The following is a 13,505-nucleotide window of genomic DNA, read 5'->3' on the forward strand; positions in this document are numbered from 1 at the left end:
CTTCGTAGGCAGGGTCACTACCCACTAGGCCAGACCGGTCGGTCGGGATTTAAAACAGTACATCAACATAAAAACTAGTTTGATGTATTCAAAAGGTACTTAAATACAAAATACAGTACCCAGCGGCCCTCTTTTTAGGGTTCCGTAGCCAAATGGCATAAAACGGAACCCTTATAGTTTCGCCATGTCCGTCTGTCTGTCTGTCTGTCTGTCTGTCTGTCTGTCTGTCTGTCCGAGGCTTTGCTCCGTGGTCGTTAGTGCTAGAAAGCTGAAATTTGGCATAGATATATAAATCAATAAAGCCGACAAAGTCGTACAATAAAATCTAAAAATTTAATTTTTTTTAGGGTACCTCCCCTACACGTAAAGTGGGGGTGAATTTTTTTTTTCGCATCAACCCTAGAGTGTGGGGTATCGTTGGAAAGGTCTTTCAAAACTAATAGGGGTTTTCAAGAAACATTTTTTGATAAAGTGAATATATTCGGAGATAATCGCTCCGAAAGAAATAAAAAATGTGTCCCCCCCCTCTAACTTTTGAACCATAGGTCCAAAAAATTTGAAAAAAATCGTGGAAGTAGAGCTTAAGAAAGACATTAAATGAAAACTATAGCGGACATGATCAGTTTAGCTGTTTTTGAGTTATCGCAAAATGTTTTCCCTTCATAGTAAAAAGACTTACTTTAATTAGGTACTGATTATGCAAATTTGCCTATTTGTTTAACTCGGGTGAAAGGTACCATTTACTACACTTTAAGCTCCAGTTTAGCTTATTGTGACGGAAGAGTAACTACGGAACCCTACACTGAGCGTGGCCCGACATGCTCTTGGCCGGTTTTATTTTAAATATCTGTCGTTAAATTTAGACAATCATAAATAATTTCCAGTGGCGCTAGTGAGCACGTTGATGGATTGACACTTGATGAAATTTTTGACGCTCTATTAACTTATACAGCTTGTTCTAAAGACGCGCGTGATTGTTATTACCGTGGTAATATTTAAAAATTGAATTATCTGTAACAAACAATGTATAGTTTTTTTCGCAGAAACAAAAACACAAACAACACATATTTAAATAACACTTTTACTGTTGTTTATCTCTTCTTTATGTGTTGTATTATTTGTACTGTTTCTGTATTGAGGTGTGCAATAAAGTGTATTTGTATAACAATGTATTTTTTTTTAAAGTACCAAATGCATAAAAAAATCTGTAACTTATACACGTTGATCTACTTTGACATCCACCTTTTGTTGGACGGGCTTATTTAACTAACATTTGAATATTTTTCATTCATGTTCCTAATTGATTGAAAAACCGCTGATAAAATAAAGCACGGGACTTGGAGAGCAAGCGAAGCGACATTACGCTTCCTTGAACCCCGAGTTCGAACATGTATACTCAAGCATACAAAAGTTACTGAAAATAAGATTTTGGCAAAAATTTCATTTTTGGTACAAGCTTTTATTGCTGACTACTTAAAACTCCACAGACAATATTCATCGAGACAATTCTAAAAACTATTTACAAACACAATTAGGTTGCGTTGTTTTATCATAGAGTTCCTATGGCCACCTCCTGTCTCCATCATCAGATCAGCTCAATGGTAACATAATATTGCATTGTCACCCAACTTTCATATGTATGTAAATTTTCAGCTTCATTAGAAGTTCGGAAGTGGGTCAAATTTTACTTTTTAACAAGATTTGACCCGTACATACATAGGTACATTGCAAGTTAATATAAAGCTTGTAAATACAACTTTTTGCTCAGGAACGGAGTGAGACTCGTGCAGAGGAAGTTCGCGCAAGGTGTACCCATTCCAGCGAGCAGCATCAGCGTCGCGCCTACACCGCCGGAGCGCAAACCGGACCCACCTTACTCTCCCAAAAATGTCTACCACAACAACATGTCCGCTCGGAACCTGCTCGACATTGTGTCTATGCAAAGTGAGTTTAATTTATTATTTATTCATTTTATATTAAGGGACAATTTGTGACGCCCGGATGCCCCTCCGACTGAAGGGTAAAATTTATAAAACCATTATAAGACCTATCGTCATTTATGGATCAGAGTGTTGGGCCCTAAAAGTGACGGATGAAAAGAGATTGCACGTAGCCGAAACGATAATGTTAAGATGGATGTGTGGTGTGACAAGAATGGATAGGTTAAGGATTGAGTATATAAGAGGAAGTCTGAAAGTTGCACCCATAATAGAAAAAGTAAGAGCGAATCGCCTAGCGTGGTATGGGCATGTGATGCGGAGGGATGAAAGTCGTGTGACGAGAAAGGTATTACGAATGAATGTGGAGGGATGGAACGGCAGAGGAAAACCTAGGAAACGGTGGATGGATTGTGTGAGAGATGACATGAAACGAACGCGAGTGAACGATGAGATGACGCGTGACAGAAAGATATGGAAGGAAAAGACATGCTGCGCCGACCCCAATGGGATAAGGGCAAGCGAATGATGATGATATTAAGGGAAAAATGGGAAAAGGTACCGCTTCAGACAACGGAACAATTTGACAGAGGTCGCGCCCACTTGTTCTGCGTACATACCAGCTCTGAGAGAGGACACATTTTCCTGTTCCAAAACCGGGTTTTGTAACAGTTTTTTTTTCCTTATACATAACCAACGTCGCAACGTCGTAACTTGCATACAAAATTGCAATACCTAGTTAGGTAAACGATACACATATTATATATTAAGTAAAGTTAAAAATGAGCGATAATAATAAACTCAAAATCCCATACAAAATGAGTATCTCCATTTACATCCTTCTAAATCCAAGCCTTCGTCAGCCGCCATTGCTTATAAATGTTGCCAGTTAAATGAATCATTTTTCCTCCAAATGAGGCATGACGTTTACATTCTAATATAAGTACGCTTATTTTGAGTTCCCTGTATTATTAGAGAAAATTATATTTTTCGTTATTTTATTACAAAGTATGTTTTTTTAATAATATTTCAGTTTTATTTTTATTTTATGTAGTGATCGTTTTAGAAATCCGACACCATAGCGCCAATACTGAAAAGAGTCGGCTTGTGAGGTAACTTTGTTTGTAAATAAGTGTAAAAATGTATTCAAATATAGTATTTTTTGCATATTTGTAAAATAAAATATAGGTAAAATAGTGAAAGTTTCATTAATTAAACATTATTGCCAAAAAACAGGCGTGGCCCTCCCCGCGAATTCGTCGCGTTGCTATTTTAATTGAATTTGTATGCCAATAGGCACGACATAGTGATATCAAAATATTTATGTAACATCTTGTAATCTACCTGTTGTAAAAATTAAATCTTTGAATCTTACATGTACATGCGGTGTGCGTCCGGACCAATTTTGGTGTCTAGCAGTGGTTGCCGCGCACCGCTGCGGAAGGAATAATTATTGATACATTTTTATATAAACAAATTTGATAGATTTTGTATCAGGTATATGACCTATGTATTTGACATTACCTGCAAAAAAGCAGTCGACCGCAGCAGTATTGCAATCACACTCAAATTTTGAGGGTTCAGTATAATAATGGAACCCTAAAAAACTTTTAAAAAATTAAAAATCTACACACTTCCAAATTATTGATAACCAAGTATAAGAATGTTGTTTAAATTCTCTGACGGGAATAAATAAATACTGGAAACACGTTTTCTTATACTTGTGTGCGTTCCTGAGCGTGAAACACGAGCGTCATATTAGAATGAATCGATTACAATAAAATGTATCTTGCAGACATACACAAACACAAGCAAGAACCACTCGTGGTGCTCGAACGTCTTCGAGACGACGAGATACCGTCGCCCGTCGTGCCGAACGGACGGTGCGTCCGACCAAGGATCCGGGTGCCCTTGAGACGCCGGAAGGTCAAGGGCAACAAGGGCAACATGTGCCTGAGGTCAGGCAAGCGCAAGTCCACTGATGCCGGCAAGGTATCATTCAATCATCATGTTATCCTTCTCTTTCTTTATTTTTCAGCTTAGGCTAGGTCATTTATTATATGAATATAAAAGTAAAATACAAAAAAATTATAAGGGTGCCGCCAGCAGCGCCCAAGCTGCCGGTGGTCAGGGCAGCAGAGAGGAACCGACGTACTATCCGCGCCGGGTCCAAGATCACCGCCTTCTGCATCTGACCCTTGATCCAGCCACCCAGCGAGTCTCTAGGTGTCGGTCGAGACTCTTCGCTATGAGACCGTTCGCTGAAACGACTATCGGCACAATGATCGTCGACTCAACATCCCACATGGCGGTTATCTCGTGAGCCAAGTCTAGGTACTTGCTGGACTGGTCCTCGGTTTTCACGAGATTCTCATGGGGGATGGTGACGTCGACGAACACGGTCCGACGCTGCGACCAGTCTATTCTTATTATTATAGTAGTTTATGTGATTACTACATAATGAAAGGCATTAAAGTACAAGTGTGGGTTTATGAAACGAGCAGAAAGCGACTGCTTTATCTACATACATATTATATTATAAACTTTTTTTCTTTATATACTAGGTCGGTGGCAAACAAGCATACTGCCCGCCTGATGGTAAGCAGCCTCCGTAGCCTATGTACGCCTGCAACTCCAGAGGTGTTACATGCGCTTTGCCGACCTTAGCATTCCCCCCCTCGTTGAGCTCTGAATGATTTGTTCAGAACCCGCATGTTAACGAACGCCATTGCGAAAAAAAAAAGGTCAAATTAAATTCCTTTGTTTTTCGATATTGACACTATTATTACTTAATAATATTTTCACAGATAAGAAATTTGTCCAATCAAAACAGTTTATCTTTATGCTAATTTAGTTTTTGAACGCATCTTAGAAGGTTTTTTATAATATGTGTAGAAAAATATGTATATTTTTCTATGGTGTAAAATATTTATTCATGTAATGGTGCGAAGAAAAGACTGCTACTCGTAGTTAGATACGAGTATAAGGCTGATATTGTCACTCAAATTAAAAACAATAGCGCAATTAATATACGTACAATTTAATTTTATTTTATTTCGAGACGTCAAATTATAGTATTCGATGCAGGGGCCCACTAAGAAACGAAAGAAGCTGTCCTCGGAGTCCACGGACGACATACCGCTCGTCTACTATTTCAACAACCGGCCTGCCAAGCCGCATAATAGACAGCACAGACAGAAGGACATCACAGGTATGTCCATAACATAATATTCTGCTAACGCCCAGCCATATAAGAAAAAAATCCAAAACTTGCCAGATAAATGTAAACCTACAACGTAGGAAATATAATTTTATTGATTTTATGTTTTATAATTTAACGAATTAGGTGCAACTAATCGGGTTCACAACTCACAAAAGTTTGTATGGCACCATGATTATTATAGGTTTCACCTGTCTAATTTGGTTCTATAAATAAATAAAAAGCTTTTATTTCGGACCGGATATCCATATACAAAATGCAAAATAATTATTATTAAACTATTATTAAAATATTTAAAAAAAATTATATAAACTAAATTAAAAATACTAATTAAATTAATTTAAAATTATTAATTATGTTTAGTTTGTTGTCCCAATTTCCTGGTAGATGGCGCTGTTCCAGACGCAAACTAAGTAATGCTAGTTCAAACAAAAAATATATATCTTTATATTTCATCGATCTTAATCTACAGTTCGATGTAATTTTGATTACATCGAACTATAGACGAGCGAGACGAGACGAGTATCAGTTCGATGAAATGTTGATAATATTCAATTGGGAATATTACGCGAAACTCTGCGTAGGGGGCGCCACTACCACATTCCATCACAATCTGAGGGTCTCCCGCGAAACAAGAAAAATCGATATTTCGTTATCTAACCTCTCTGTCACTCTAGCATATTCGAGCGACGAAGTCGCAAATAACTAAATTTCGGTTTTCGCGTTTCCCGGGAGGCCCTTTGTAAATAAACCGCCTTGATGCATCAATATCATATTTTATTATCTGTGAAAACTTGTCAAAAAACAGTTTAAGGCACATTGTGTATAAGTTACTCTATGGTTTAGGAAAGGTGCTAGTACTGCATTCTGGCGGCAGAAGTAGCTTTTGCGTTGTTTCGTTCAATTTTCAAACAACGCAAAATCGACTCAATTTCCTACACAATATGTTTAAATTTCAGTGGAAAATTCTGTATTTTTCATTTGTATGGCTGTATAATTTATAAATAAATAAATTTATAAATAATATTTAACTTGGATTTCTCATACCCATCGGTAGTTACAGACAAAAAACAAAAAGCGTCAATCAGAGAGAAACGTACGCCAGCACCAAAGAAAACGGTCACCAAAGAGCGAAGCGACTCCACCGTTGACAAACCACCTTCAAGGGCTGAGTCCAAAGGTAAACATACACTTAAACTGTTATAAATACAATATAATCACGTCTATTTCCAGGGTAGGCAGATACCACGGATTTCCTCTTGCTACGATCCTGACATACCTCTTTCGCTTCCTTCACTTTCATAACATTCCTCATACACGCTCGTCGGTTTAGGGTGCTCTTGACCTGGCCTTTCTTCAGGATTTCCCCGATTTGATCAGAGGAAGTCCGCCGAGGTCTATCCCTTCCATCTCCCTCTTCTACTTCTCCCTTATACACTCTCTTTATTAACCTTCTTTCGCTCATTCTTTCCACGTGTCCAAACCATCAACATACCTTTCTCAATTTTTGTCACTACATCTTCGTTCAGTCCACACTTTTCCCTTATCACACTGTTCCTAATTCTAAACTGTTATATTTATGTAAAACATGATTTGCTATCACGGTAAGGACGTTAAGCACGAATAACTTAATAAATAATAGAAATTGTGTGCAAATTTTGTTTCGAGAGGCAAATTAGTTAATAAAAGATAACAATTCATTAATTTTTAGGGTTCCGTACATAAAGGGTAAAACGGGACCCTATTACTAAGACTCCGCTGTCCGTCCGTCTGTCACCAGGCTGTATCTCATGAACCGTGATATACAGCCTGAAAACCATAAACAGTTGAAATTTTCACAGGTAATGTATTGTTGCCGCTATAACAAAAAATACAAAAAAGTACGGAGTAAAGTACTCTCAGTGGGCGAGACCGACTCGCACATGTCCGGTTTTTTTTTTTTTATATTCATGCTGAATATTTATAATGCTTTCTATAATAGTATATCTTTGCTGCAGCGAAGTTTTCACGATAACTATATTGTTTATGCCGACATTTTAAAAACATGGGATGTCCCAGCAACTGCGTTACTTTATTAATAACCTTATATTTTATTACAAAGCTTTTATTTAGTTTCACCTGTCCCGTTGTCTGTAATCAAATCTTGCAAGTTAAATTTGATCCACTTCCCGGTTTCCGATTGAGCTGAAAATTTGCATACATATGTAAGTCGGGTGACAATGCAATATTATGGTACCACCGAGCTGATCTGATGATGGAACAGGAGGTGGACATAGGAACTCTGTGATAAAACAATGCAACCTAATTGTGTTTGGGGTTTTTAGAATTATTCCGATAAGTATTAGTTGCATGTGAAGAAAGGTACAGTCATGAAAAACTCCGGAGTTCCACACAATGTTTTTCATCACACTTGCGAAGAAAAAATTAAATTTTAAGCGAAATTATTCTTAAATACGGTGACATATCAAACATTCGTCCGCCATTTTGTTATTTCTTGACAGGTTAGGCATCGAAGGCACAGACCTACTCGGCATTCAGCCACGATTGAAAATTATGTAAAAAATATTTAAAACGTCTGTTAAATTAATCATATAGAATAATAAAATGTTAAATTATAAACGTCAGTATTTTAAAAGTAAAACTCATTTATGCTACTTGGTTTGTATGAATAAGTCCCGTAATTTTAAAATAAAGCTATAACTCCCTTTTTTTCACAATCCATAACTCCCGTGGGAACAAAATAGGCCTTTGGCCTTCAGTACACCTGCATGAAAAAGACCTTTTTCGAGCAAGTGTGATGAAAAAAATTTTTTTTGAAGCGATACCTATAAACCTAGCTGCTGCTATATTATGCTTAAGCGATCGACACTAAAATCAAAGTGATTTGTGATGATTTAGTCAGTGGGAAAGGTTTTCTCCCGGAATGGAATTACATAGAAAACGTACCGTTATTTCGCTTGGATCGCAAAGCTTTTCTTCCTTAAGATGATTGAGATGCATAGAAACTTGCGCACACGCTAGCGAATATTTCAATGTCAAACTGGTGTTATTATCCAATCAGTACAGTCTGCGATAATTGTGTATATATTTTTGGTACATCGATAATCTGTTCGTTATCTGGGTCCTAGCAGATATCAGTGCTCCACCCGAAAGAATGCAGCGTGTTACTGACAAGGAAAGATACCCAACTGTCCGGTTCCCATTTGATTTATATTTATACATATATGTTATAAAGTAGCCTAAAATAACAGGCACGTATTTTTTTTTTAGCTGCCCAAACTCAACCTATTGGGAGAAATTGTCCTCCAAAGTACTAAAAAATTACTAAATCGTCTAACTCCTATAGAAAGTGATGTTCAAGCAACTTGCTAGTTAATGGCTGGTTTGAGTAAATGTTTGAAAGCAGCAAAATAATGAGCACGTGTTTTGTTATATCGGCTAAAACTCATTTTTTCCTAAAAAAATCGACATTCGAAGTTTTATAATATCTTATCGCTAAAGTTACACATAAAGACGGGTGTTTTTTTTAGGAAAACTTGAGTTTAAGCAGATATAACAAAACACGTGTACATTATTTTTTCCTGCCATTCTCAAACAAGCCATTAACTAGCAAGTTGCTCGAGCATTACTTTCTATAGGAGTTAGAAGATTTAGTAACTTTTTAGTAATTTGGAGGACAATTTCTCCCAATATGTTGAGTTTGGGCAGCAAAAAAAAATATGTGTCCGTTATTTTAGACTACTCTATAACATATATAAATATAAATCAAATCGGAACCGGACAGTTGGGTACCCTTCCTTGTTAGGTAGGTATTTTCGTTGGTGGCGGCCAAGTTGGTCCCCGCCTGCGATACTTACCATCAGCAACAATATTCTTGTGGGCCTTGTTTTCATCTTTTTAGTGTGCAGTCGGGTTTTTTGTTTTTCTATAATAATATTTTATTTTATGATAAGCAGTTATAATTTTGTTTGAAATGAATTTGTTGTACAATTTCCATGCTGATATTTAAATCCTCAATCCATAAATAGCGATACTTTTACCTGAATTATTAATTTAAAGTATTCAAGAAATAATATAGAAGTTTAAATAGGTACATATATTTGGAAAGCACACAGCAAATCTTTTATTGATGCTTTTTGTTCAATATTTTTATTTTAATGTTGCTATTGTGTGTGTAGGGTTAGATCGACGTAGCTTTATTCGACGTTCATAAGCGAATTGTAGTATGACTACTTGGAAATAAACTATTTTTATCTATATTGATTCTATTTGTTTTCATTTACTTATGTGTGTATTGTGGCAAGCGAATAAATGGTTTATCTATGTATCGATAAAAACTTGTACCTTTTCGATCAGGTCACGTCACGTCTTACGAATTTTCAATCTGACGAATCTGTCGGTCACGTGACCTGTCGCCAGTTTAACATTTTTTCCCCATCACAAAAAGTGCACAGCGCCGCTAAAGAAGTTTTCACTTCAATTTAGAAAGGTTTTACTTTTCAGCTAGTGATGGAAGCTTTACATTCAAGGAGCCTTCGAGCCCGGCACGACTGAGCTACAGGCTGTTCAAAAAGACAGCAGCGGCTGCTACAGGTACTGTTCTTTCACCTATTTATTACATCACGGTGGGGGGGGGGGGGGGGGTCATATTCATATATTTATTGATAAAAGTAATTATAACACGTCCAAAATACTTACACACTATCGTATTACATTTAATTAAATGTAAATTGTAAAATTAAATCATTAAAAAATGTCAATTATAATTATAAATCAAATGTCAACAATGAATACATTAGAAAAATAAATAGTACATTGTGCAACGAAGGGGGTAATTGATATTTTGAATACAAGGGTGGTGGGAATTAAAGACCCGAGTTTGCAATATTCTACCCACGGAGTTAAAATGTTTTTCATCACACTTGCGAAGAAAAAACTAAATTTTAAGTGGAATAATTCTTAAATACGGTGACGTATCAAACATTCGTCCGCCATTTTGGAATTTCTTGACAGGTGAGGCATCGAAGGCACAGACCTATTTGGCATTCAGCCACGATTGAAAATTATGTAAAAATATTTTAAACGGCTGGTAAATGAATCAAATTGTATGTATGTTGTGACAAGGGGGAGGGGGAGTCACAAACTTTGTGACGTCACTTTAACCAACCGAAAATTTGATTAATTGAAAATAAAATTGCCATAAATGTGATGTCTCACAAGGGAGGTGTTTGTCAAATGTGACTAGAAGGGGTGAAAAAACCTAGAAATTCGTGTAACGTAATCAATGGATGATCCCTTGTTATATCTAAATTAGGAAATTCGCAAGGAATGGCGATAAATGAAAACACTTCATTCGACACGAGTTTCAAATTACCTATAGGCACGTGTATTGTACAACGTTTTACAGTACATATGGCTATAAGGTTTCGACATATGCACGAAAAGTGGTCATTCCCGCCCGCTTGCGCGAAAGTAGCACATTATGTACAGTCGTTAGATTTGCAGCTAGCCCTCAACGGCTTATCCATTGTCTATTGTTAACTAAAACGGCGCGTGCCACTACCTGCAAAAAAAGGGCCCGGTCACTTCAACCGGTTATTTAATTACAACTCTTATGGTAATTGAAATAAGATTCAAAATGAACAAATGGAAGAATAATTTGCGAGTTCTTGTGTGGTCCCTATACGGTTGAGTGCCGGCGAGTCGAACGCTACCGAACCAGTCTAAAATGTGTCCTCGATATGCGAAACAAAGGCGCGTTATCGGAGAGCACACCTACACCCGGACACCGGTACCCGGACCCGGGTACGTCCTTAAACTGCGTCCACAAGAGAGGTATGGGCATTGTGAATGTCATCTCGCTCTGTGTGGTAGGGCACAGCACAGCGGATGTCATTCCAGATCTAGAGCAGAGCCCAACTGGGGAAGTACCTCCACCTTACAGAAAATCGCAGCCAAATAACACTAAACCCTACTCATAGTGTTGTGTTCCTGCCGGTGAGTAAGGTTGCCTGAGCTCAACGAGGGGGGAGGGGGTCGGCAACGCGCATGTAACTCCTCTGGAGTTGCAGGCGTACATAGGCTACGGATACTGCTTACCATCATGCGGGCCGTATGCTTGTTTGCCACCGACATAGTATAAAAAAAACACTGGTTTTTTGAGCGTTAGACTAGCCCGCCCTCAGGTGTCAATTAGAATTATACGACCCTTTTTGCAGGTAGTGGCATGCGCCGTTTTAGTTAACAAGTACCTGGGCGACCGAGCTTTGCTCGGTTATAACTATATATGGTGGTGTATAGGTGATAATCTTAACTTCATTTATTTACTAAATTAAACTTGTCTAAAACAATAAAAATTATATGTAAACTTGAACATATAAAAAAAAAGTTAGCCACCGATTAGATTCGAACCCGTAACACTCGTTTAGCAGTCCGCGTCTTAACCCGCTGGACCAGACTGACGGTGGCCGGCAACACGAAATTAGCGACCATATTCTGCGTCGAAAGAAAAACGCATGAAAACTCGATAACACGCGTTTTCCCAAACATAAGACTAATCTAGATCCATTGTATACCCTCAAACCAGCAGCGTCTGGAAGACCTAGATGCTAAGCGTCATATCCGCAAGATGCAACCTAAGCCCTCCTACACATACACCCGCAACTCGACTGGACAACTCCATTGCGCATCGTGTGACCGCATCTTCAAAACAAAGTTTGGTTTTGCGAGCCACATAAGGGCATTTCATAATCCGGATAAGAATTGTTGATGGGGTCGCCATTGCCGGATACGGCAAGGAAGGAGTTAGGAGTTTAGTTATACCCCCAAAACCCCCATATACCAAATTTCAGCGAAATCGTTAGAGCCGTTTCCGAGATCACAGAAATATATATATACAAGAATTGCTCGTTTAAAGGTATAAGATAGACAATGGATAAGCCGTTGAATGCCAGCTACAAATCTAACGACTATACTATGAAGTTAATGTTGTATTTGCAGCTCGGCAGCTAAAAAAAGGGCTACCGAAGGACGCACGCTGGTCCACGCTCCGCTCGGCGCGAGCGCCCTCTGAGACCCGAAGCATAGTGCGACGTCTGCGTAACAAAGTGCTACTAGGTAAGCCCATTTATTTATTTATTCGTATGGCAAAAATACAATCGTTCATTCATATGAAATATAGGTAGATATATTTATTACGCCCAATTGCTGGATCCATTGGGTGACATTGTTGTCTAAGGTGAACAAGTCCACTGCTGGGTTGCCCTGGTATTTGGTGAGTGGGCATTCGCGGATAATATGGTCCATGCTTTGCACCGCAGCTCCACAATCGCATGCTGGCTGGCTGGCTCTCCAGCCACATCTGTGTAGGAACTCTCGACATCCACCCCAACCGGTCCGTAATCGATTTAACTGGCACCAACTGTCTGGGTAGTGAGAAACCTGTAGGTTTTTCTGTAGGGTTGATGTTTGTCCCTAGGTTGGTAGGCAAGTTCTCATTCCATTCTTGGGTCCATCTCTCATTAATGCTGAAGGGGGTGTTTAAAAGTATTGAGTCAGTTTTATGTGGCGGTAAGCCCATTCCAGCTCTGGAACGCTCTACCTCCGGAGGCAGAGCCAGTCACTGGCGTTGCTAAAAGGCAAATTAAAAACTTTCGACTTGAAAGGATTCAGCAAATTTTTTGTAAGGAAAATCTGGCGGAAGATTCTGGGACCTATCAGAGATGAAGATGGAACTTGGAGGCATAGGAAGAATAGGGAGCTAGAGGAGCTGGTTGCGATGCCCAATATAACTGGCGAGATTAAAGCCACACTCCGCTGGCTCGGTCACCTAGAGAGGATGGGAGAGGATCGTGCCGTGAGAAGAGCGTATGTGGGGCACCCGGGTGGAAAACGTCCGTCTGGGCGTCCTAAATACCGCTGGAGCGACGAAGTCCTAAAAGACCTGTTCGCCCTCGGAATACCCAACTGGCGTGAAGTGGCGCAGGATAGGGCAGAGTGGCGCTCTCTTGTGTCAGAGACCAAGATCCTGTTTGGGTCACTGAGCCAGTTAAGAAGAAGAAGAAGTCCCTTGATTATAGAACCGGCCGCTATAACTGTGATTATTTTTCGTCAGCAGCTAGACATAGTCTCCCTCCGTTGGAGAAAAGAAGAGCATATCTAGATGTTTTATTTTTATTTAAAATGCTTAGAAATCACATAGATTCTAACCTTTTATTAGATAGCTTCAAAATTTCTCGGTTCCACTCACCTAAACCTACACTATTTCCTCCTGTGGCACACAGTATGCTAAAAACTCTTTCTTTAGGCGCACTTGTAATTTGTATAATGAATCTCTTAACGATATAGAT

At 38.7% G+C, this 13,505-nt stretch overlaps 1 protein-coding gene across 1 annotated transcript in view; it reads left to right on the top strand.

Moving 5' to 3' along the window:
• LOC133526064 (nucleolar and coiled-body phosphoprotein 1-like) overlaps positions 1 to 13,505 on the top strand; it is a 55,054-nt gene that overhangs the window by 13,796 nt on the left and 27,753 nt on the right. Inside the window, exons 2-7 of the mRNA XM_061862517.1 lie at positions 1,769 to 1,944; positions 3,733 to 3,929; positions 5,025 to 5,148; positions 6,215 to 6,337; positions 9,661 to 9,750; positions 12,157 to 12,273. Coding sequence (XP_061718501.1) covers positions 1,769 to 1,944; positions 3,733 to 3,929; positions 5,025 to 5,148; positions 6,215 to 6,337; positions 9,661 to 9,750; positions 12,157 to 12,273 — 827 coding nt within the window. The remainder of the gene's footprint in view (positions 1 to 1,768; positions 1,945 to 3,732; positions 3,930 to 5,024; positions 5,149 to 6,214; positions 6,338 to 9,660; positions 9,751 to 12,156; positions 12,274 to 13,505) is intronic.

The sequence above is a fragment of the Cydia pomonella genome, chromosome 1, assembly GCF_033807575.1.
Source record: "Cydia pomonella isolate Wapato2018A chromosome 1, ilCydPomo1, whole genome shotgun sequence".
NCBI classification, from domain to species: domain Eukaryota; kingdom Metazoa; phylum Arthropoda; class Insecta; order Lepidoptera; family Tortricidae; genus Cydia; species Cydia pomonella.